A 26069-nucleotide genomic window follows, 5' to 3' on the forward strand; every position below is an offset into this window, starting at 1 on the left:
TGCCCCAAAGCTGCAAGCAGGCTGAAGTAGTTACTGTAACAGATCTGTGGACCTTACTATTCAAAGAAAGAAAACATTCCGGTAAGCACAGGTATATTTTTTCCTCTTGTTACAAGTAACGCTTTTATGACTACTAGAATTGAAAGATTAGTGGGGATAAGGATTTGTCTCTATTGACAGGTCTTGTGTACTTAAAACATTCCACAAGACATAAGACTTCTGAGAAACTTGTAACTAGACATGCTTTCCAGAGTAGATGGAAAGCTAAATATCCTTCGATATCTGGTCAGAAAGATGAAGTCACAAAACATAATTTTGATTTTAGAAGTACTTTTTATAAGTTGTAGGCTTAAAATGGCAGTGATTTGAGTCAAGTTGTATTGATATCTGTGGACTGAAAGATTTTACAGAGGCAATGGAAATGTCTCAGAAATGCATACCAAATGTTAGGCTTATTACTTTTCACTTATGGCTTCATGAACAGATGTGTGGCTGAGAGAGTTGGTGTATGTCAGACTGATGTAAGATGGGCAAGGATGCACTTTTTTACAGACATAAACTTGCAGTCTGAGACATCTGATGGCTTCACATGGAGTAAAAATAGTTCTGCGGGTTGTATGGAACAAGGAAGAAGAGTTCACTTAATGAGTGTACTTTAAAATGCAAACTTGTTAAAGTGCAGTGTTACAGAAGCAACAAATGAGATAGCGAGGCTTAACTCATAGTGATATGGAAAGTGGAATTTTTTTACTTGTACTGCTAGATATACTCAGTTAATGCTATGGGTTCTCTGTCTGACTCTGTTTACTAAACTCTGATAAGCTTAGCTTTAGAAATCTTTGCACTTTTGATTAGGTGGGGCTCTGTGTGATGCAGACTGCTCTCCATTAAATAGTAAAACTGAATGTTCATGAATTTGAAAGTGTTTACACTGTATTTCATGAGCACTATTACAGCAATTTAAAACTTCTAATGAATAGAGTGACCTCTGATGTTAATAGATCTATCAACTTGTGTATAAGTCAAATGTTTGTCTTGTGTTAACTTAATATTAAAAGTTCCATATTTAAATAAAATACTGAATTTTGTTGAGCTATTTTGTTAATGGAGGCAGTGGAAAAGCAACCTGGAAAATATTCTGAATGGAATAGCTTTTGAAAATAGCTGAAACTCTTACTCATCTTATGAATTGTCTTAGCATTTACCCCTATTTCAGTAATATTCCTGAGTAAACTGTAGAATGTTCAGTTAAGAAATCCAAAATCACATATATTGATCCACATATTTTTAAGCACCCTAATTCTTCTCCCCAACAATGCTTTTGAAGATTCCACAGTGGAGTCCAGTAGCTATGTCTTTGTTGGGCTCCATCTACTGCTGAATTTGGTCACACTCTCTCTTAAAGTGTGTGTGTGTGTGTGTGTGTGTGTGTGTGTGTGTGAAATTAGATTTCAACAGTAGCTTAGACCCAGCAGCTCTTTTCTTCAGGGTTCAGTAAACTTTGGCGTGGGTGGAAATTCATGGGAGGGGAAGATTGCTGGAGGGTTGTACCTAAAGATTGGGAGAGCCAAGGCCGAGCTGAGAAGGGTGGAATCTGATCCTTATCTAAATCTGAATAGTCAAGAGTGAACCTTCAGACCAGTTTGTGTATTTCTGATTAAAATGTTTTGCCAAAATTAGTCATCTAAAGAATCTGCGTTAAGTGGCCAAGCTTCACTGACTGAGGCAATATCTGAGCCATTAGCAATTATCTTTGAAAAATCATGGAAGGCAGGTGAGATTCCAGATGACTGGAAAAGGGCAAATATAGTGCCAATCTATAAAAAGGGAAATAAGGAGAACCTGGGGAATTACAGACCAGTCAGCTTAACTTCTGTACCCGGAAAGATAATGGAGGAAATAATTAAGCAATCAATGTGCAAACATCATGATAAGATAATCAGGTGATAAGTAACAAAGAACTTCCTTTTATTTGTTTTAAACCTGCTTCCCATTAGTTCATTTGGTGGCCCCTCATTCTTACTTTATGGGAACAAGTAATTAACTTTTCCTTATTCACTTTCTCCGCACCACTCATGATTTTATATACCTCTGTCATATCCCCCCTTAGTCTCCTCTTTTCCAAGCTGAAAAGTCCTAGCCTCTTTAATCTCTCCTCATATGGGACCCATTCCAAACCCCTAATCATTTTAGTTGCCCTTCTCTGAACCTTTTCTAATGTCAGTATATCTCTTTTTTGAGATGAAGAGACCATGTCTGTATGTAGTATTCAAGTTGTGGGCATACCATGGATTAATATCTTTGTTGTGAAGGCCAGGACCATAATGGGGTTCAAAAAAGAACTAGATAAATTCATGGAGGATAGGTCCATCAATGGCTATTAGCCAGAATGGGCAGGGATGGAGTCACTAGCCTCTATTTGCCAGAAGCTGCAAATGAACGACAGGGAATGGATCACTTGATGATTACCTGTTCATTCCCTCCGGGGAATCTGGCACTGGTCACTGTTGGAAGACAGGATACTGGGCTAGATGGACCTTTGGTCTGACCCAGTATGGCTGTTCTTATGTTCTTAAGGCAGTTGAAAATATATAATGCGTTTTGTGTTTAGAAAATACCAAAAACTAATCATTTAAATGCTTTCTCGTCTGTCCTGTGGCCCCTTTCCAGCTTGTGGCCCTAGGACTATGAAACAGTTAACATTGCTAACTCTGAAGTGTAACGATGATAATGTAAAAGTTAAATATAATCCTAATTATCTACTATCTGCTTGTAGATAGTGATGCTTTCTAATACTTGTGCCCACTCTTGCTTATGTTTTTTTGGAGATATTAGTGCAAAAGGGAGCATCTGGTATACTGTGGTGAAATCCATAAAGGCCAGTTAAAGGAAACTTGAAGAGGAATAAGTGTGCAGGGAACCCCAAACTGCATATTCAGTGGCAGAAATACTTATAAACTACCAGAGACATAGTAAAACTACATGCAGTTAAAATTCCTGTTACTAAAACTTTCTGAATGTTGGGCTTCTTAGAACATTTGAGGCACCTGTGTTTCCCCCTAACTCTTCTTTCCCGCTGTGTTGTGTGGGGAGCCATTCCATGCTAGTAACTTTTTGTATCCTCTTCATTCTCAACCTATAGATCTCTGAAAAATTACTACTCAAAACAGGCTTCCAGTATGTTCCCTATTCTGGGACACCCCAGTATGCTGAGCTAGTAGGGAAGGGCTAGCATCCTTTATAGCCTTCTCTATAGGATAAAAATTTCTGGCCAAATTCCCCTGTCATGGATATGGTGGAGGGGGAGAGGAGAAAAATTCTTGTTAGTGAGATGGAGATGCCTAACTTCCTCCTCCTGGCTTGAGAAGAGAGGGGAAACATTCTTTGGACTCCCCCTAAAGCTCAAGACAAACACCTGGACCCAGCTCCTTTTCCCTCAATAAGTGACTGTCTTTGCGGGGATGGAGGGAGAAGGTATGAACAACTGGGGCAAATATATAAATGGTTTTGTCAGACAAGAAATCCTGCTTCCAAAGTATGTAGACCATGCATCAGAAAGTGACAAGTGTGATAGCGAAGTGAGATCAAGTTACCTGACATGAATTACAAAAAAAAAAAATTGTGGCTCATACTCTTAATTTGTGCTTCCTGCTTTCACATTCTCTTACTAATGCCATTATTGGCACACTGTCCTATTTGACAGTTCTCCGAAATTAACCTGCAACAAAGGATATTTCCAGATATCCGTTAGGAAAGTGATATGGCAGAGCACAAATTTTCCAATACATTCTTGGAAAGTATTGGGGACAGACTTTTTGTTTCAGCAAGTGGAGGAAGTATCCAGGGGGACAGCAATTTTAGACTTGATTCTAACCAACAGGGAGGAAGTGTTAGCAAATGTGAAAGGGATCATGAAACAATAGATTTCATGATTATAAGGAAATGAAAGAATGAAAGCAGTAGAATAAGGACTCTGGATTCAAAAAGGCAGACTTTAACAAACTCAAAAATCATAGATTTTCTTCCCAGGACCTTACCTAAGGGAAAAAAGAGTTCAGGAGAGCTGTCAGTTTATAAAAGACAATACTAAAGGCACAACTGTAAACGATCCCAATGTGAAGGAAAGATAAGAATAGTAAGAGGCCAATATGACTCCATCAGGAGCTCTTTAATTACCTGAAAATCAAAAAGGAATCCTACAAAAAGTAGAAAAATGATGAATGGCTACAGAGTAGAACAAAAATAAAACACAGTGTGTAGGGACAAAATCAGAAAAAACTAAGGCACAAAATGAGTTGCATCTAGCAAAGGACATGCAAGGGAATAAGAAGAGGTTACTTTAAATAAATCAGGAGCAAGAAAAAGAGGCAAAGTGTAGTCCTCTACTTAGCAATAACTGATGACCTGAAGAAGACTCTTAATAAAGAAGGCTCAGATGTTTAATATCTATTTTGCGTCTGTCTTCACTAAAAAAGTTAATGGTGACCATGTATTTAACACAATTAATATTAACAACAAGGGGAAAGGAACACAAGCCGAAAGAGAGAAAGAACAGGTAAAAGAATATTTAGATAAGTTGAATATATTCAGGTTTGCAGTGCCTGATGTAATTCATCCTAGAGAATTTAAGGAACTAGCTGAAACCATCTTAAATCTTTAGCAATTGTCTTTGTTTCACTTTTTAAAGACAAGTACTATGTTCACTCTTCTCCAGTCCTCCATGAGCTCACAAAGAGGATCTGGGGAGCTATAGACCAATCAGCCTAACTTTTGTTACCTGGAAAGCTACTGGAACAAATTATTAATCAATTAGTAAAGAACTAGAGGATAATAAGTTTATACAGAATAGACAGCATGGATTTGTCTAGAACAAAACATGCAAACCAACACAATTTCCTTCTTTGAGAGGCTTACTGGCCTCGTGGATTGGGGAGAAGAGTAGACAGGATGTATCTTGATTTTAGTAAGGCTTTTGATACAGTCGCATATGACCTTCTCATAAGCAAAATAGGGAACTGTGATTTAGATGAAATTTCTGAAAGGTAGATGTACAACTCGTTAAAAGAGCATACTCAGAATAATAATCAATGGTTCACTCTCAAACTAGGAACATATATCTAGTAGGGTCCCACCTGGGTCAGTCCTGGGTCTGGTACTAATCAATATTTTTATTAATGACTTGGGTAATGGAGCAAAGAGTGTGCTTATAAAATCTGTGGCTGACACCAGGCTGGGAGGGGTTGCCAGCATTTTGAAGGACAGCATTAGAATTCAAAACTACCATGACAAATTGGAGAACTGGTCTGAATTCAGCAAGATGAAATTCAGTAAAGTTAAGTGCAAAGTACTATACCTAGGAAGGACAAATCAAATGCCCAACTACAAAATGGGGAATAACTGGCTAAAGGGTAGTATTGCTGAAAAGGATCTGAGGATTATGTTGGATCACAAGTTTGAATATGGGTCAATAATGTAATGCTGTTGCAAAAAAGGCTAATATTCTGGAATGTATTAACAGGAGTACTGTAGGTAAAATGAGGGAGATAATTGTCCCACTCTACTCAACAGTGTTGGTTGAGACTGTGTCTTATTCTGGACGCTGCACTTTAGGATTTTGTCCCAAAAATGTGGGCAAATTGGAGAGAGTCTAGAGGAGAGTAACGAAAATGATAAAAGATGGAAAACTTAACCTCTGAGGAATGTTTTTTCTTAACAACAACAAAACAAAAAACCCACCCTGGAACCCACCCTGTTTATTCTTGAAAAAAAGACGGGGGGGGGGGGGAAGGGAGAGACTTGATAAGCCTTCATATATGTTAAGGGGTGTTAAAAATAGGACAGCGATCACTTGTTCTCCATGTCCGGTGAAGGTAGTACAAGAAGTAATGAGCTTAATGTGCAGCAAGGGAGATTTAGGTTAGATATTAGGAAGAAAGGGTAGTTAAGCACTGGAATAGGCTTCCAAAGAAAGTTGTGGAATCCCCACTGTGACTGGTTCTCCCCGGGGTACCACCTGGAACTGGGCTACCACTGAGCCCCCCAGCCCACTAGCCTGGGCTCCCTTTTACACTGTACTGCTGTGACAAGCTGCAAAGCCCTCTCTCTAGTCTGCACTTTCACCAGCATACATACAGGTAGGGACACACCCAGCTAAAGTTACATGCAGACAGGCTCTTTAACCAGCCCCTGCATAGGCAGGCTTCTGCAAGGGCAAATCCCAGCTCCTTAGGCACACACCCTCTCTGGAGTGTAAACACAAAATTATACAGTCTTGCGCTGCACAGGGAACTGTACAATGTAAGTGCCTAAAATTCACCCCCCCACACACACTCTTCAATTTGGAGAGGAATATGCAAACAGCTTTCTGTTCTTCAGTTATGATTTCCACGCACTGGATTAGATCAAGCGAAAACAAACGTATTTACTACAAAAGATAGATTTTAAGTGATTGTAAGGAATAGCAAATGCAAACTAAGCTTAATATACTAAATAGGGTGAGAATCTGCTCTACGTATCCAAAGTGATGATACAAGAAGGCTGCAGATTCTTAAGGGGCAAGCTGCACTTGCTGCCAGCTTGGAATCCCTAGGTGTTCCATTCACAGGCTAAAAATCTCTTTAGCTTGGGTCCAGCACTTCTTCCAGTTCAGTCTTTGTTCCTCAGGTGTTTCCAGGAGTCTCCTTGGATGGGGAGTCAATGAAGAACCTAGATAATGTCACTCCTCTGCCTGATATAACTTTTGCATATGGCAGGAACCCTTTGTTTCAAAGCTTGGATCCCGTGCCAGTCATTGGAAAAATACTGACATCCCAAGATGGAATCCAGCACCAGATCACCTGGTTACATGTCCCTGTAGAGTCACAATACCCATCCCACACTGGCTGTTTGGAGCCTTCACAGGAAGGCTTCCCAAGTGGGGAGGCCTCTCCTAAGGCCTATTGTTTCTTCCTCATGGCTTATTAACCTGAATGGACCCTTTCCAGCCAGCCATGTAGACTGACTGCATTTTGCCTAGTGGGCGTTGCCCAGGAATAGCTATGTGTGAAATAGAAACATAGTCAATATTCGTAACTTTGGATACAAAAATGATACATGCATACAAATAGGATAATCCTATTCAACAAAGCATACCCTTTCTAATGACACCTTCGATGCCTTATTGCATAAAATACATCATAACTGTGGTATAATTATATCCTACTAATATCACTATGAAGAATATGGGGTGCAGTGTCACACCCATCATTAGAGGTTTTTAAGAACAGGTCGGACAATCACCTGTAAGGGATGGTCTAGGTGTACTAGTCCTGCTACAGCAGAGGGGGCCAGGCTTGATGACCCCTCAATGTGCTTTCCATTCCTACATTTCTATGATTTAATATCTACCAAGCCTGGGATGATTTAGTTGGGATTGGCCCTGCTTTGAGCAGGGGGTTGGACTAGATGATCTCCTGAGATTTTTTCCAACCCTAATCTTTTATGATTCTAAGCCGTTTTCTATCTTGTTCCCTCCTTTCCCCCAAAAATTATACACTGAACACTAAGAAAAGAAAATAGCATTTAACTTGGACATATAAGGATAAATCCCTACCCTCAGCTTATTTGGCCTCCAAAAAGAAAAGAAAAAACTCCCCACAAAGTATTAAATTGATCTTTAAACATATTGGTCAGTAGATATAACAACTCCTTTAAAACTAATACTTCATCAAAACTGACCAGTGTAATTCTAGTTGCCTCACTTCATTATTATTTTTTTATAATGTGTATAATTTATAATGTATGTTTGGAAAGGTGGAAGAGCCTTTATTTTTTATTTACAATTTTCATATTCATAATGTGGAAAATCCTATTGACTTCATTATTAATCTTTGTGGATTTCGACTATCTTAAAGAATTCTGTCCCTGCTACTACTGAATCCTATTGGATGCTTCCAAAAACCTATAAAATATTTTTGTTAAATTCTGTAGGCTTTACAACCTAGTTAAATTCTATAAGACCCTTCATTAAGAAGAGTAAAAAGAATAACTAATTCATAGTCACAGAATGAATTTTACTTACACTTATGTTTGTTGTTATGCATGTTGTAATATATATTTACCCAATTGAAGGCCCCCAAAACCCCACCTAATCAATACCCCATTTAAAAAAAAATCTCTTCTTAAACACGGCTTTATGAAACAATCTGCTGGGAAAATGAAATTTAATTTAAATTATATATCATTTGCAGTGTACCACATAATACATATGAATCATGAATTCATTTTATGACCATTTAAAGTTGAGTCTGATATGCAACTTTCAATAATTACATAGGATGACATTAAGCACTAGTTGCAACTGTAAATAAGCATATAGTATTCAACCTTTTAAAGGAAAAACATGGCAGGAAAGTACATCAGTGGATATAATAGTATAATTTGTGGGCTGTATAGTCAGAGAACTTTTATGAAATGCTTGGAATGTAATCCTTTAGAATCCTAATATTAATTGGTTTGTTAAGGTAAATCTGATTACACCAAAAAGCAAAACTGCCTAGGAGCCCAGTACTTCAAACACTTCAGTAAATGCTAAGCTTGTGGCATTTGCAGAACAAGGCTTCTAAGTAGTAACTGATCAGTACGTGCAGGTGAGTGAAGACAGACACAGGGATGGATTTAAGTGACAGGTTGTAGTTTGAATTTTAATACTGGGTTGAAGTGCTATAGGCTTATCCACCCAAGACTCTTGTGCTAGGCTTTTAACCGAGTCAAGTGTAATGTTACGAAGCTCCTATCCTACAACCAACAACTCATTCACACCAATACAGGAACTCCACATTTAAAGTCGTCCCGGTTACTGTTGTTTCGTTGTTACGTCGCCAATCGGTTAGGGAACATGCTCATTTAAAGTTGTGCAGTGTTCCCTGATAACATCGTTTGGCAGCCACCTGCTTTGTCCACTGCTTGCAGGAAGAGCAGCCCCCCCTGCTCTAGCTAGCTGGGGGGGGGCTTAGAACCAGGGTGGACCAGCAGCCCCCCCATCAACTCCCCGTTCCCCCAAGTTCCCTGTGCAGCAGCCGCCCAGCAGGCTATCAATTGCCGGCAGTTCAGCTGTGCCTCTCCCCACTGCCATGTGCTGCTCCTGCCCTCTGCCTTGGAGCTGCTCTCCAGAGCCTCCTGCTTGCAGGGGGGCAGGAGGAGAGTGGGGCTAATGTCAGGGTGTCCTCCCTCACCCCTGCTCCTACACCCCTCTTACCCCATCCCTATAGGGCAGGGGGCACACACGACAAGGCTCAGGATGGAGGGAGCTTCCTGGCAGCAGCTGCTGCGGTCTCAGCTTGCTGATTAACTTAACAAGGCAGTGTACTTAAGAGTGGGGTCAACGTAAAAGGGAAATGCACATCTCTCTCTCTCTCTCTCACACACAGGGTGTGTGTCTCTGTCTGCCATGCTGTCTCCCCTCCCTCCATTCGTGCTGCCTTGTAGAGCGTGAGGCTACATTAACGAGTTAACCCTTGAGGGCTCAGCCAATTGCTAGTTCATCATTTAGCAGTAAGGCATTCCCTGGGAAATATCCCATCCTCTGACTCCACCACCTCAACCAAGCTTCACAATCATCATCGCTGCATACAGTATTAAATTGTTTAAAACTTATACTCTGTGTGTGTGTATATGTGTGTATATATATGTATAGCGATAGGTATAGTCTTTTGTCTGGCCAAAAAAAAAAAAATCCCTGGAACCTCCCCCCTCACCCCCCATTTACATTCATTCTTATGGGGAAATTGGATCCTCTTAACATCGTTGCGCTTAAAGTCGCATTTTTCAGGAACATAACTACAACGTTAAGTGAGGAGTTACTGTAGTAACATATTCAGCAAATCGTAACCTTTCCATAGACCCCTTACTTGACAAACTTTGTACAAGATTTGTTGCAGTTATATGACAGTGGTAGCAACAATATTCTACATAGTCATATTTTAATCAGATAATGTCACACCCTCCTCAGCTGCTTCTAGGCCTCAGCTTAGTTTTGATTCCTTTTGACCTCTTCCACCTCAAGGGGTTAGGGTACCCAAGAGGGAACTTGGTCTGTGCAGGCTTCAGATCTCCCCTTCTCCCAGAGGCCCAAGGTCTAACAGCGAAATCCTGAGTCTCTGTTTCTGGGAGCTGGCCCTTTTAGCCTTTATCCGCAAAGGCCACTGGGTGTTCCACCTATGAGCTTGGTCACACCCCTTATCACCTTGTCTTTGCCTGCCCCAGTATACCATCTGTAGCGTAAACATATGTCCAGTTTCCAGCAGCCTATTGCATGGACCTCCAGGAGTCAAACTGTTTCATGTTGCAGATGTCACTGCCCCAAACTTGAAGGAATGTGTGCCAAAGTTTGCTGAGTTGAGACGTAAGTAAGCTCTAATGCCTTTGTTACCTCAGTGAACTTGTCTGGTCAGGTAGCCACCATCACTGTGCACAAATAATGGGTCTGACTCCCGGTTTCATGTGTCTAGAAAGGCTTTGACAGCTTTTACAGACACACTAGTTCAGCCAAGCATTCTCTTAGCTGTGTTGTGGCCCCTTTTCTTGTTTTATCAGTTTTGGAATACCTCAGTTTCAAGGGCATCTGTTGTTCTTTGAGTAAACAGCACATTTGCTCGCTTAGTGCATGCTTGGACCTGCTGACTGTGCCCAGGTACACGTTCTCTAACCATTGCTTACTAGTGTTTTAAATGAGGAATACCAAACTGAACACAATTGAGGGTCTACATTGTGATACACAGAGGAGACTTGAGAGTAGAATAAATGGTAGGTAATCCTACACTCTCCTTCAGGTGTCTTACACGCCACATCCAAGAACTGTATCTGTTGGTTAGGCACTAGTAAACTCAAAAAGGGGCCGGCTACCTGTTTAGCTGCTAACTCCACCTGAATTTTTTTCCTGAACTATTTGCTCAAATCCTTTAACAGACTTCAAGTTTTCCACCCACACATGCAATCTTGCTGCCTCATATGGGATTGTAAAACCTGGCCAAAATTCATTCCATGTATAACAGTCTTGTTAGGATAACATAAGAAGGTAGTAACACCTCTAAATAATTGGGGCTGGGGCTTTTTCCAGAACTGCCCCTTCCTCCCACTGATCCTGTTGGAATACTGTCCCCCTGCTAACAGCCCCTCTTTCTGACATATCAGGCCTTTTCTTTGCCCCTATAGCAAACGAGGGCACTGTCTTGACTTCCACATTTCTTATATGAATGTTTGTATTTGCAGTAGGAACAAAAATGCTTTGCTTTATTAAATGCACAACAGATATTAGAGCTGATATCTGCTTTTGAAGCTTGTGGGTTTGATACTCGTAATCTACTGTCTGTATAAACATGCTGGCCCGCATGGCATGGTGGTTCTTACCCCATGGGAGATTTGGCTCCTCTGCTGCCTAAGTCTGAACTTCATTGGATCTTAACTATGCCTCTCTCCCATTTGTGGCATGTGTTCTGGATATCCTATCTAAATATTATGAAAATTGGGATGCTTGGCTCAATTTGTTTTGCACATTACACTGTGTGTGTGTGTGTGTGTGTGTGTGTGTGTATGTATGAAAGGCTGCAGTCCAATTCTCTAGTGTTCTCACCATCTTGAGCTTGTCCAGTTTGTCGTCTTCTTTCCCTCCCTCCCCACCTGTTTCCTCAATCTGGTTTGCACAGAAGAGAAGGGTGAACATGTCCACATGCTCTCCTTTCCAATTTTTTTCTATAATAGCCTTTGACAAATGGGCCCCAAGGGGTTGATCAGTTCCCACATACGATCACTTGGCATCAGTGCCTATGTCCCCTTTGGCTCTCTGTAGACAGGGAAGAGGTATAGCCTTGTTAGATGTACTGCCCCCTAGTGTTGGAGTGTCTTAGTCCACTGTACTCTTTTGTAGGTGCCTGGCTCTGCCATGCAGAGATGCGATGGGACAAGTTTCCCCCCTAGCCTTTTGGCAATGAGGTGCCAATGATTTTGCTGACTTGTTCCGCACCTCATGGGGCTGCTTTTCTGTGGCCCTGGTGCTGAAGAGAGGGACAGGTATGCAGCTATCTCTGAGGTGTTGGAGGAAGGCTTGCTGTCTTTCACTGTGTGCTTTTTCAGGGAGTTTCTTGAGCAAATGCTGTAGTTTCTTTTGGTAACCCTCAGTGGGATCAGAGGGTAATGGCTTGTAGAAAGTGGTGTTGGAGAGCTGCCTAGCAGCCTCTTGTTCATACTCCGACCTATTCATGATGACGACAGCACCTCCTTTGTCAGCCTTTTTGATTATGATGTCAGAGGTGTTTCTGAGGCTGTGGATGGCATTGTGTTCTGCACGGCTGAGGTTATGGGGCAAGTGATGCACAAGAACAAATCTGCACAGACACACCCCTGGAACCCCGACCTGGGGTATTCTATCTGCTACCCAAGATCCATAAACCTGGAAATTCTGGACGCCCCATCATCTCAGGCATTGGCACCCTGACAGCAGGATTGTCTGGCTATGTAGACTCCCTCCTCAGGCCCTACGCTACCAGCACTCCCAGCTATCTTTGAGACACCACTGATTTCCTGAGGAAACTACAATCCATCAGTGATCTTCCTGATAACACCATCCTGGCCACTATGGATGTAGAAGCCCTCTACACCAACATTCCACACAAAGATGGACTACAAGCAAACAGGAACAGTATCCCCGATAATGTGACGGCAAACCTGGTGGTTGAACTTTGTGACTTTGTCCTCACCCATAACTATTTTACATTTGGGGACAATGTATACCTTCAAATCAGCGGCACTGCTATGGGTACTTGCATGGCCCCACAGTATGCCAACATTTTTATGGCTGACTTAGAACAACACTTCCTCAGCTCTCGTCCCCTAACGCCCCTACTCTACTTCCACTATATTGATGACATCTTCATCATCTGGACCCATGGTAAAGAAGCCCTTGAGGAATTCCACCATGATTTCAACAATTTCCACCCCACCATCAACCTCAGCCTGGTCCAGTCCACACAAGAGATCCACTTCCTGGACACTACAGTGCTAATAAGCGATGGTCACATAAACACCACCCTATACCGGAAAGCTACTGACTGCTATTCCTACCTACATGCCTCCAGCTTTCACCCAGACCACACCACACGATCCATCGTCTACAGCCAAGCTCTACGATACAACCACATTTGCTCCAACCCCTCAGACAGAGACAAACACCTACAAGAGCTCTATCAAGCGTTCTTACAACTACAGTACCGACCTGCTGAAGTGAAGAAACAAATTGACAGGGCCAGAAGAGTACCCAGAAGTCACCTACTACAGGACAGGCCCAACAAAGAAAATAACAAAACGATACTAGCCATCACCTTTAGCCCCCAACTAAAACCTCTCCAATGCATCATCAAGGATCTACAACCTATCTGAAGGATGACCCACCACTCTCACAAATCTTGGGAGACAGGCCAGTCCTTGCTTATAGACAGCCCCCCAACCTGAAGCAAATACTCACCAGCAACCACACACTACACAACAGAACTACTAACCCAGGAACCTATCCTTGCAACAAAGCCCGTTTCCAACTGTGTCCACATATCTATTCAGGGGACACCATCATAGGGCCTAATCACATCAGCCACACTATCAGAGGCTTGTTCACCTGCACATCTACCAATGTGATATATGCCATCATGTGCCAGCAATGCCCCCTCTGCCATGTACATTGGCCAAATTGGACAGTCTCTACGTAAAAGAATAAATGGACACAGATCAGACGTCAAGAATTATAACATTCAAAAACCAGTCGGAGAACACTTCAATCTCTCTGGTCACTCGATTGCAGACCTAAAGTTCGCAATATTATAACAGAAAGACTTCAAAAACAGACTCCAATGAGAGACTGCTGAATTGGAATGAATTTGCAAACTGGATACAATTAACTTAGGCTTGAATAGAGACTGGGAGTGGGTGTGTCATTGCACAAAGTAAAACTATTTCCCCATGTTTATTCCCCCCTCCGTTCCCCCCCATTTCTCAGACATTCCTGTTAACTGCTGGAAATGGCCCACCTTGATTATCCCTACAAAAGGTTTTCTCCCCTGCCTCCCCCCACCCCCCACCGCTCTTCTGCTGGTAATAGCTCATCTTAAGTGATCACTCTCCTTACAGTGTGTATGATAACACCCATTTTTTCATGTTCCGTGTATATAAATCTCCTCACTGTATTTTCCACTGAATGCATCCGATGAAGTGAGCTGTAGCTCACGAAAGCTTATGCTCAAATAAATTGGTTAGTCTCTAAGGTGCCACTAGTACTCCTTTTCTTTCTGTTTAAAAAGTTACATTAGATTCTAAACTCATACACTGTTTATCCTAGTCAAGGTACCAGCATCTCATCATTGTGGATACTTGATCGTAATCCAGTTTCTTGTATTGATTCAGAAGAAAAATATTTATTTGCAACTTTGTTTGTCCTTGGTGGGTTTTTATACTAAGGTACTCATTCAACTTCATGTATTCTCATTCTAGTAATAAATTCTCCAGTGTTGGATATGGTCAATGTTAGAAATGTTTTAAATTTAGTTTTTGTTTGAATTCAGATTTGGCTGAAGAATAGGAGTGTGATTGCATTTCTCTTTGCAGTAGTAGCTATAAATACTTTATATTTTTACCTCACTTTGTCCAAAAAGAAAATCTAAACCTTTAGCACTCAAGGCAGAGCATATTATGTTGTAGGGAACTGTTTTTTATTTGTAGATACAATATCTGGTTTTTATTTTTTCCTGGGACGCTAGAGGATTAAGGCAGATTATAGCATTGGGATAATGTCTGACTCCTTGTGTTCCATTGAGTCGTAAATAAAACCCTGAAAAATCTGAATGTTACTATGGTGATGTTAGTAAAAGCCTGGGTTCTGGAGTAAGCAAACAGCTTAGAAACATAATGTCACTTATGATAATGAGCATGCCATAGTTGTCAAGTTGGGTATAGCCAGAGATGAGTTTAGTGGCTGCTGCTGTAACTTTACAGCCCACATGTCATCATCTAAAAGCCAATCAGTAAAATTACTTTCATATAATGACTAAAAAAACCTACATTATCTTTTTAGTAACTTAATATCACCGACCTTTTTATCGAAGTGGAAATGTGGGGTGTTACTTCCTATGTTGATTCCTTCCTTCCTTGAACTGTTTTTAAACAAACAAAAAACTAATTTTTAAAATTTCTCTTTAGTCTATCAAGCAATCATGTGAAATGAAGTGTGAGGAGATTTTAAAAAAGAAATTATTGGTGGATGACTTCCATTAGAGATCACTGGAATACACTGTATAAAGCTTCCTTTTTCCTTAGTTACTGAAACTATTAAAGAAAATATCTTAAGATGACTTCAAAAATTATCATTTCTATTTTTAGCCTTTTTAACCTGGCTTCCTTGGAACTAAGAGAGAATCTTCTGACATACTTACCTGAGTAAGTTCCATTGCATGTGTGTCTGTGGTCGTGTGTGCTTTAATATATGCCCATCCTCGGGGGGGAAAAAAAAAAGTCTGAAGTTAATATTTTCTCTGGCCCTCATGTAATTTGTGGATGAATACAAGGTGTTTTCAGTCTCCTGCGTAATGAATGAAGAGTTACGGGCTGTAGCTTTCCCTTCATAAATAGCAAGTTGCCTCAGGAACTTAGTTCATAACTGGTTAGGAACAGGAGTCTGAAGGCTGTGTGCAAATCAGTTTTACCTGTGTAATATATCTGTGTAATAGAAATGTGCAGAATATACTGAATAGCTAAATACTGTAAACGAATGCCAAATTATTAAAGAGGTGGAAGCTTTAATCCTTACATGACCAATATTAATTATTACGTAAATGAAGGTAGATCTCATGTTCAAAACTTTTAACATTCACTGTGTGAGCTGTATTAAACCTGTGTGGAGCTTTACATTTTTTAAAAAAACATTGTAAATAAGCAATTACATGAGAGGTTGAGTAATTTACAGAAACCTTGCAAACCTGGAGATGAGAGCGTCTGGCATCCCCTTGCAATATATAATTCAACCCCACTACTTCAGTGAAAGAAAGAAGGTCCTAGGATTTTTATTGGGGTGCTGTGTCTGCACCAGGTACAGGGAGTCAAGTCTTTTTTTTGACGGCCCCTGCTTGGACATCTGACTGTTTTTGAACTCCTTTCTCCCTTTTGGCTACTGGAAGAAGAAGATTTTTCCCTTCTTTCTTCCCAGTACCCCAGAGTCTCCTCACTGCTGATGGACTAAGGGAGTAAAGAGTCTCTTCTCTTAGCTTCCTGGCTGCTACTATCAGGGGATACTCTCCTCCTGTATCATCCTCTTTTGAAACTTCCTCTCTTGCGGATATATCCAGTAGTTCCCCAGTTGCTGCTGTTCGTAACTCTCATGAGCCTCATGGCGCTTCAAATGCCACAATGAACTATAGAATAGTTAGTATGAATAGATAGTTTTTCCATGCAGCATCAGAGTAAAACTGTTTATAAATGGATAGTCTTACTGCTGCTCAGAGTTCTGACTAGCAGTAGTGAAACTGGCCAGTCTTGTCTTCATGCTGAGGCAGCATGGGGAAAGGTAAGCAGAAGCTCCAGAGGAGGGGTCTGTTCTGAAGTGTCAGGAAAGTTCTGTTTGTTCACATTCAGAAGGCTTCTTTTAAAGCCATAAATGCTCAAATGTTTTTTTTTAATTCAAGTGAAATTCTGTACAAGCTAATGAGTTAAGACATTCATCAGGGAAAAAAATCTTTATTTGCTCTTGGTGAGTAGGCACATGAGGGACTTGTTAAATCTTGACCTACATCTTTATAAACCATTTAACATGAACAATGCAGGGTAATGTAAGAAGTTTTCATCCAGGCATAAATTGTTTGGCTCCATTTTGTGGAGGTTTTCAACTTATTCTAAATTGTGGTATTGACCATGGCTAAGACTGGTGATTAGCATAGTGGGCTATGATCTTATCAGTTATAATGTATTTTATGCTTGAGAGGCACAACATTATACTGACAAACCCAGTACTCTTCAGTATCATGTTAATGTACATAATCTATGCCCAATAAAATCCTTTTCTAGAAGGACGTTTGGCTATACAGTGGAAAGAGCTCATTCAAGTATCTAGGGGTTCTGATGGGATCTAGGGGTTCTAGCCTAATGGGGTTCTTTCTCTGCTTACAGATCACTCACCCACCTGCAGAGACTAGAAGAACTGGATTTAGGAAACAATGAACTTTATAACTTGGTAAGATATTATCAGTGGAATATGTCATTGAAAATGTTGCTGTTTCATGTGGAACTAAAATATCCAGAACAGAAATGTCGCACACTGGAAGCAGTGACACTTCTGGAACATTTCTATACGTATAAATGAAAAATTGGCAGTGACATGCTGCCATCATGTTACCTATTTCTTGCGATCATCGTACAATACAAAACAATAAGTTCAGCTGATGTACCTTGATACTTTTATGACCCTATCCTAACTATTGCTATAGCTATTAAAATGATGTGATCTGTAGTCTGGCACTTCACCATATGTTATTAATTTGTGGTAGAATTATTTTTCTGCAAAAAAGGAAGGATCCCCACAGATCTCTCTGCAGAAACAAAGCAAGGGGCACAGATTGTTTTCTCTGTTCCTCAGTTGTGCCCCAGTACTTACCTTTTTTTTTATTTCAAGATTGAACGGACGTCTCATTTGGGTGCTAAAATATGAAATAAGGCTCTTGTGCAGAAACACAAATGCTTACACTTTGCTCTTTTTAAAGCATATTTTAGTGATTACGCTAAACACTAAAATTATATTAATGTTACAATTATGGTTCCACCAACAACTCTAATTACGCACTTGTGGTATACTGTGTTCTCCCGTATATTCTTATGGCATTCAGATATGACAATAATATATAGTATTTTGTGTGTGTATATGGGGGGGGTGGGAAGGGGATGGGTTAGAGTTGTTTTGGGAGCTATAACTTGGAGTTTAATTCTTTAGGTAAGCAAAACAAGAAAGAGGACCCTGTATGGTCACTTGAATATACATTTTTTTTCTGATTCTGTCTAATGGGTTGTAGTTGCTAGCCTAATACCTGTCTCTCCTCTGCATGTAAGGGTGTTTAAAAACTGTCTGAGAATGTGGAGTCCCCTTTGTTAGACTAACATAGTCTTAGTCAAAAACATAAATCACCTGTTGGATACTTACCAGAATATATAATGAATACAGATAACTTATGGTCATACGTAGTCACATTTTCTAAATCAGAACTAGCATTACAACATAGTAATAGTACTAAAATCAGTGTGTTTGGTCTCCTGGGCAACCAGTTTTTCTTCTGTTGCATGCACTGCTTGTTTCTGTATTACTCTAACTACCTTTTGCTCTTTTGTTTTTGTTTACATTTTGCAGCCAGAAACAATTGGTGCACTTTTCAGTCTTAAAGACCTCTGGCTGGATGGAAACCAGTTAGCTGAAATACCTCAGGTAAAGTAGTGTTCTCGTGAAAAAAGTATGTGTGAAGAAAAAATTCTTTGCGGCTAAACTACAAATATCAAACTTCCTTTTTTGGGGGATATGTTTTTAAACTTTGAAGTTTATAAGCTTTTTTGAAAAGTTCAGCAAGTATCTTTAGGATTTCTGCCCCTCAGCTTTAGAAGGTTGGGCATGATGCCTTTGTCATATGCACCAAACATGGCTGATAGGCTTCAGAGTATTTATGTGATGAATGACAGGACATTTCCCCTTTCCAGAAATGGATTATTCTGTCTGTAGTGTTCATGGCCCAGGGATCAGGGGACCAGTATTCAGTTCAACTGATCCTCACTCTTCACACTTGTCAAAATGCAACTAATCAAAGTTGTGTGTGAACTGTCCTCTTCTGTAGCTTTCTTCTGCTGTTTAAAATACAGTGTACAGAGGATATAGGATAATAAAATTTCCTCCATAAATAGAATTTTGAGACCCCAGTCCTGCAACTGGATACATGCAAGCAAATAACCCATTGACTTCAGTTGCAGGATGAGGGGCCTTAACAGCTAAGGTATTTCTGTAATCTAGTAAGCTTCCCTGTCCTTAGTGCATTAAGAACAGCTTTTTTTTTTTTTTTAAGATTCAAGCCAAAAAATCAGGCCATTTCACTGGTATTCTATATGCTGAGTCCACTGTGGGTGGTGTGGAAATCTTGCATGCTGAAAATCAATGCAAAAATAATAGTGATTGCAACTGAACTTAGTGTATGCCTTTTTCAGTCATTTAGACTAGCTACAGTAAGAACTTGTAAGAGGATCCAATTAGACTCTGCTATATCAGGCTTTCTGTGGACATCTGAAGTTTAGCAGCCATTTTTAGCAATAATTAGTGGGTTTTGTTCATGTCCAATGGAAAAATCCTAAGAAAAAGCCTTTTATGAGCAACTTACTTTATGTAATTAGTTGTTCAAATATTAGAAAATAGAGAGAAAAATCTTTGCTATCTAACGTGATCAGTCTTCAGATTTTCAGTGATCTTGTTGCTACTCTGTAAAAGTCTATATATGAAATATTAAGGTTGCTGTTCTATTTTTTATCTTTATTTTCAGCTGTGTTGGTACAGCAGTGCTGAATGTTTTGATGATTAAAGTCAGCTGTGACAGAATGTGTGTAGGTGTATACTCAGAGTGAGGGTGTACTGAAAAATATAAAAATAAGAGGTGTCAATTTTTCCCAATCAGATCTTTAGATAAACTATATCATTGTCAAAACTAAGTAATTGGTAACAATAGCTGAGGACCTCAGTATAATTTCATAGCTTTATAAGCTTGCTAGTGCAGCACTTCTGATTTGTATTTCTCCATTTGTTGCAAAGGGAGGAAAAAGATATGAAATCCCTAGATACTGATAGTTATGGTATGTTGAAATATCAGCCAAGAGGGGCTGATCATAATTTGCCTTGAGTTACTTGGGAGAGACAGACTTTGTACTTGGGATTTCAGTTCTGTAACTCTGAGAAACAACTACATTGAGTATTTCCTCAAGAAAAAGACTGTTTTGGCTTATGTTTCACTTATATTGCTTGCTTGTGGTTCCTATTATGTACACAATGTTTGAGATGGAAACGTTTTGTCTAAATTACCTAGCCTGTGCTAATCAATATTTTTATCATAAGAAGCTGCTGTTGTCATTTGTAATATCACACAAAATGAAAGTGGTCATCTTCCAGCATTTAGAAAAGAGGTCCTCCTTCTGAGTTCTTCATGGAATTTAAATGTGGTAGGAAACTGTCAGTGACTTGGTATTGCAAGTTTGGACATGATTTTGGATTTTTTTGTTTTGTGAAATGTGTTGTAGGAAATAGGAAATCTGAAAAACCTGCTATGTTTGGATGTCTCTGAAAATAAATTGGAAAGACTTCCTGAAGAGATCAATGGTCTGACTTCCTTAACAGATTTGCTCGTTTCTCAGAATTTACTTGAGGTGCTACCTGATGGTATTGGTAAGTAGTATAAAGTAAACATAATAGACAACTATTGGATCTGGTCTAAATAGCAAGCGTATGTGTCCTGAATATCTTTTGCAATTTCTGCCTATGTAAGAGATGAGCCTATCCCAATTTTTGTAAACAAAGTCTAATTATACACACAGTCCTGCTAATTTTGCACTTTGAATATTTTTATTTCTACTATGGAATTTATGCCTCACCATTTAGGCTGCCTAAATTTATTAACAACTTGCTGAGCAGAGTATGAGACAGTACATCGTATGTGATACATTACCATCAGCACCAGAGGGTTGAGTGTCACAGTTCAGGGCAACTGCCCCATGCTCCCTCTGCATGGGGTCCACCAATGGCACCCACTCAAGGCTCCCGGCTCCTCAGTTGTCATTTCTCTTGGTTAGAGACACGGATCTTTCTTACTCTTGACTGAGTGTTTTGAGGCTGCACAGTTCTCTGCGTACATTGTGATAACCCCAGAAAGCCAGACTACCTAAACAGGCCGCCATCTTTCTCTTCAAGTGCTATAAACAGCTATAGTTGCGAGCAGTCAAGTTACCACACGGCCCTTTCTAAGCATGCACATTTATTCTTAACATGAAAACATTACAGAGAAAACCTCTAAAAATCAATAAAAGTTCCTTATACGCATGCTAACAACTTTCCAGAGGTCACCCATCAGTAATATGGGACCTCAGTAGGCCCAAATCCTTCCAACCCATCCAGGGAAGGATTAGGTCTGTCTGTTGGTTGGAATGGATCAGAAATAAGACACTCAGTTATTTTAAACTCAGTTTATCCAGAAGTCCTTTCTTTGCTGCTCTCTGGAGAATCCTATTTGAACTAGTACATGGGAGCCTCTCCAGGTGGTGACACCTCTCTGGAAGTGTTGCAGCCTGAGTGAATTTGCCTAATCACCCCCCATTGTTAGTTCTTGCAGGAGCTTTGGTCACCCTCGCCCATGGAATTCATGGAATCCTTGGCCTACAATGATACATAAACTTAATACAGTAAGATCTCCCAAAGATACTGCAGGAACTTGCTCTATCACACTCCGGTGTACAAGTTGATTCATTGGAGGTTTTATAATCTGTAAATTCTATTTTGTAGCACATCACATGTAGTACATTTAGTAAATTTAGTAAAATTCATGGAGCATAGGTCTTTAAAAAAACATTTTGTGTGGTTTTTAAACCACAGCAGCTCCACCCCTGGCTGCCTTTTGCATCTGAGGGGAGGGAGGAGAGTAACTCTGGCAGTTCCATTATCTGCTTCCCTGTTGGGTTGTTAGAACCCTACGAAGAACAGGAATGGAGCTTGACTGATGCTGCCGAGCCTAGCACAGCCATTCAGGGCAGCTCAGGAGAGGGTAGAAGGAAGAAAACTTAACTTGGCACCCAGTGATGACTCACAGGTTCTCTGTCTCCAGAACAAGTTAGAGCAGCCTGGGAAATGCTCAAACTTTCCTCAGCTGGCAGAGGTCTCCATCGTACATAGCACAAAGGGACCAGAACAGGACAGAGTCTGCCTGTAGTGTCAGTTGTGGCTCACTGACCTTTTTAAAAGTAATGTTTGGCTCTTCAGCTGAAAAGGTTAGATACCACTGACCTGGAGGAAGATGTGGTCCTTTCGCCAAGAAGCAGAGTGGCACTTAGTGCTTATACTAGCTATCTGTGTCCTGAGCTACAGTGATTCTGGTACAGAGCTCTTTGACAGTGACAGGGCTTGAACTCATCTCCCAGAATGATTTTCTTTGAATTCTGACCTTATCAGTTATTGCATCTGTCTATCTTTGTTGACCAGGCCAGTATGAGACTAACTAGTGTTTGTACAGCACCTAGTGTATTTGGCCATGGTCCTATTTGGGGCTTTTGGGTGTGCTACCTCAAACGACGGCTGTTTACTGTTAGTATTACTACTTCTAGTTTGTATTGCTAGAACAAACTAACAGTAATAATAGTCTGGCATTTATGTGGTAATTTTTGTCAGCTTTTTAAAAAAAGTAGAATGCAAAAAAAAAAAAAAATTCCTATTTGGTGCCACTTGGTGACATTGAGGCTGATGTGCAGAGTTCAGGCTACAAGTCATGTACTGATATCAACAGATGGGGTTGTTCGAACTTTCCTTCTATGCCTTTCGGTCTTAGCCCTCTTCAGTAAATATGCACACAGGATATGAAACTGCAGCGTTTACCAGTGTAACCTCCTTGGGAGCCTTTATCATGTGATTTCAGTTACCTGCTAAAATCACTAAGAATAAGTTAGGTGAGGCAAATGCTTGAAAATTTTACGTTAAATGTCATAAGAGCACACAGTGGAAGGAAACAAAGCAAAAAAGGAAATCACATGAAATCTTATATATTCATAGAGAATTCATTATATAACGAAGGATCTGGTAACCTAATGTTTGGGATTATAATTGTGTTTTGTATAAAACTAGCATGTTCGTATAGTAGTCCAGCACAATGATAAGGATAGAGAAGGGCATCCTACACCATATCATGGACCTGCCTATTCTAACTAAATGTAGTATGTTTTGATCACAGAAAATTAAATGCGGGTTCAGTTTTCATAAGTACTAGATTGTTTGTTTGTTTTTTAGTATCTGTGTTTAATGAATACAGATTACTAGAGGCTTAAAATTTCAAACACTTTTGTATGCTTATCAGGAAATATTGTATGGCTTGATTCCCCCCCCCCCTCCCCCCCCAAATCTCCCCAGTCATGTTTGGATGGTGAAATATTTAACTCCTGATTATCCCACACTCCCTGTCTAAAAGGACTTCCCATTTCTTAACGCATTGATATAGTATACTGTTACCCCTTCGTCAAACTTCAGACTCATGAAATATAACCGAAAACACTTTTGCTCCCAAGCAAACCTTTCAGTTTTTAAAGTTTTTTTTGGATTTTAAAGGCATTTATTATTGGGAGCATTTGTTCTTGAGTTCACCCCACAACTAACTTTTTTTCCTTTTCACATAGTTTTATGGAGTCACTATTTGAGGAGGACGATATGTGATTTTCAGCTCCTCTTTCACCAATAACAATCCTACAGTTAAAATTTATTTATGGATATTTTATTATCATTGTCTAGAAGAACTATAGTGTGCTGGCAATTCAGCACCTAAAATCGAAGTGGAAATAAGCATTACATATTCAATAAAACACAGCCATTGCAAATTGGAAAATTCCCCTGTTTGTCTTACATTTGTGATGTCTAATTCCAAGTGAGCTTTCATTGTCTATATCTGACACTTATCCTGTTTTTGCTATTGAACTTTAGTCTGGAAAACTCTTGTCAAATACACCAAAATTTCCCAACAGAAGAAAAGTTGCACTGTATTTTGTATGATTTTAAATGTTCAAACTGTAGGTTATGTGCAGTTTCATAGTCTCCATTGTCTGCTGTTGAACATGCTTAGAGTTCCTTACTTTATTTTTTTTGCTCTTACTGTTTGTGTTCAATCCCCATTAGCAATGCAATCCAAAACATTAAATGTTTTCTGAATTATAGAATATTTAGTATTGTTGTAGCTTTACAAAACTAGTTAGGTTATCTGAGGAAACAATGCATTGTAGCATTTGGTTTTACAAAAAATTGTAATGCAATAACAAAATTAACATTTTAAAAATGTTATTTTAAAAAAAAAATAATATTTAGATATTCACATATATTGCAGATGTTCTGGAATAATATAATTTCAACAACATGACTGTGTTAATCTTAAAGGGAACATCTGATGCAGGTATAGTTGAAGCCAACCACCAAACTTAACAATTCTTTTATCTATAGGAAATTTAAAGAACTTGTCTATCTTGAAGGTTGATCAGAACAAACTTGTTCAGTTGACAGAAGCAATAGGAGACTGTGAAAGCCTTACTGAACTAGTTCTAACAGAAAACCAGCTGCTGGTGAGTATAGTCTTGACTGCTCAAATAGCTGACAGTAATTAGGCCTGCTGCTATGCCCTGATTCATTCTGGTTGTAATGCCTTTATTTTATTTCTCCTCCTATTATAGTTACTGCTAAGTACAATACAGTGGAGTTTGCATTAAGTAAATGCATGATTGTTACAACAGTCGTGATATTGTTTCCATATAGAATATATTCTGTATATTTAAATGACAATACATTCAAGAGGAACTTTCCATAATATAAAATTGGTAAATCAAAGTTCTCATTTTTAAATAACTGTTTTTCTGCGAGTGATTATATGAGAGAATGGCATTGTGGGGTTACAGATTTGTTTTACTGACTCTTATGGAAGGTATGCTCTCTTTACAAGTATAAAGATTTTCTTCACCTAATGGCAAGACCTGTAGACTCAACTTTTGAGCGAAAAATCAATTTAGATTGTTTTGAATATGCGAATCATTATCAACAACAACAATTGTTCATGTTGCCCAGGTGTAACTAAAGGCAGAACTTGGCTCTGCAATTAGATTTTAGTTCACAGTTTTATTGATGGAGAAAGCAGAATGGAACCCTGTTCAGTTTTAGCTATTTTGGCTCTGCAGTACTAATGAGTAAAAACTTATTTATCAGAATAACAGATGTGAGTAGCCTCAGTCTTTTTACTCTGTTCTTGACCATGGTATGAACTGTAAGCACCGATGACTGAATTGGTGTAGAGCAATGATGCTGAGTAACAAGGTGCCATTTTTACATGGTCCATATTTTGAAGTAGAGCTTCACTTTAACTTGTGATTTGCTGACTTAATCTAAAATTATATACTAGGGCTGTCAATCTCAGTTAAGTCACGCGATTAACTCAAAAAAATTAATTGCAATTTAAAAAATTAATTACAATTAATTGCAGTTTTAATCACACTGTTAAACAATAGAATACCAGTTGAAATTTATTAAATATTTTGGATGTTTTTCTACATTTTATATATATTGTATTCTGTGTTGTAACTGAAATCAAAGTGTATATTTATTATTATAAATATTTGCACTGTAAAATGATAAACAAAAGACATTAGTATTTTGCAAATCACCTCATACAAGTACTGTAGTGCAGTCTCTTTGTTGGGCAAGTGCAGCTTACAAATGTAGATTTTTGTTGTTGTTGTTGTTGTTACATAACTGCACTCAAAAACAAAACGATGTAAAATTTTAGACCCTGCAAGTCAACTCACTCTTACTTCTTGTTCAGCCAATTGCTAAGACAAACAAGCTTTTTTTTTTACATTTACAAGTGATAATGCTGCCCTCTTCTTATTTACAGTGTCAAGAGAAAGTGAGAACAGGCAGTTGCATGGCACTTTTTTAGCTGGCATTGCAAGGTATTTCTGTGCCAGATATGCTAAACATTCATATGCCCCTTCATGCTTCGGCCACCATTCCAGAGGACACTCGTTAAAAAAATAATGCATTAATTACATTTGTGACTGAACTTCTTGGGGGAGAATTGTGTGTCCCATGGTCTGTTTTACCCACATTCTGCCATATATTTCATGTTGTAGCAGTCTCGGATGATAACCCAGCACATGTTGTTTATTTTAAGAACACTTTCACTGCAGATTTCACAAAACGCAAAGAAGGTACCAATGTGAGATTTCTAAAAATAGCAAAGCACTCAACCCAGGGTTTAAGAATC

The 26069-nt window shown here is 39.4% G+C and overlaps 1 protein-coding gene across 1 annotated transcript in view; it reads left to right on the plus strand.

The window, feature by feature from the left end:
- The window catches only part of LRRC1 (leucine rich repeat containing 1), a 113776-nt gene that overhangs the window by 66169 nt on the left and 21538 nt on the right, over window positions 1-26069 (plus strand). Inside the window, exons 5-9 of the mRNA XM_073336268.1 lie at window positions 15397-15453; window positions 17176-17239; window positions 18404-18478; window positions 20320-20464; window positions 24260-24378. Of these exons, the coding sequence (XP_073192369.1) occupies window positions 15397-15453; window positions 17176-17239; window positions 18404-18478; window positions 20320-20464; window positions 24260-24378 (460 nt within the window). The remainder of the gene's footprint in view (window positions 1-15396; window positions 15454-17175; window positions 17240-18403; window positions 18479-20319; window positions 20465-24259; window positions 24379-26069) is intronic.

The sequence above is a fragment of the Lepidochelys kempii genome, chromosome 3, assembly GCF_965140265.1.
Source record: "Lepidochelys kempii isolate rLepKem1 chromosome 3, rLepKem1.hap2, whole genome shotgun sequence".
Classification (NCBI taxonomy): domain Eukaryota; kingdom Metazoa; phylum Chordata; order Testudines; family Cheloniidae; genus Lepidochelys; species Lepidochelys kempii.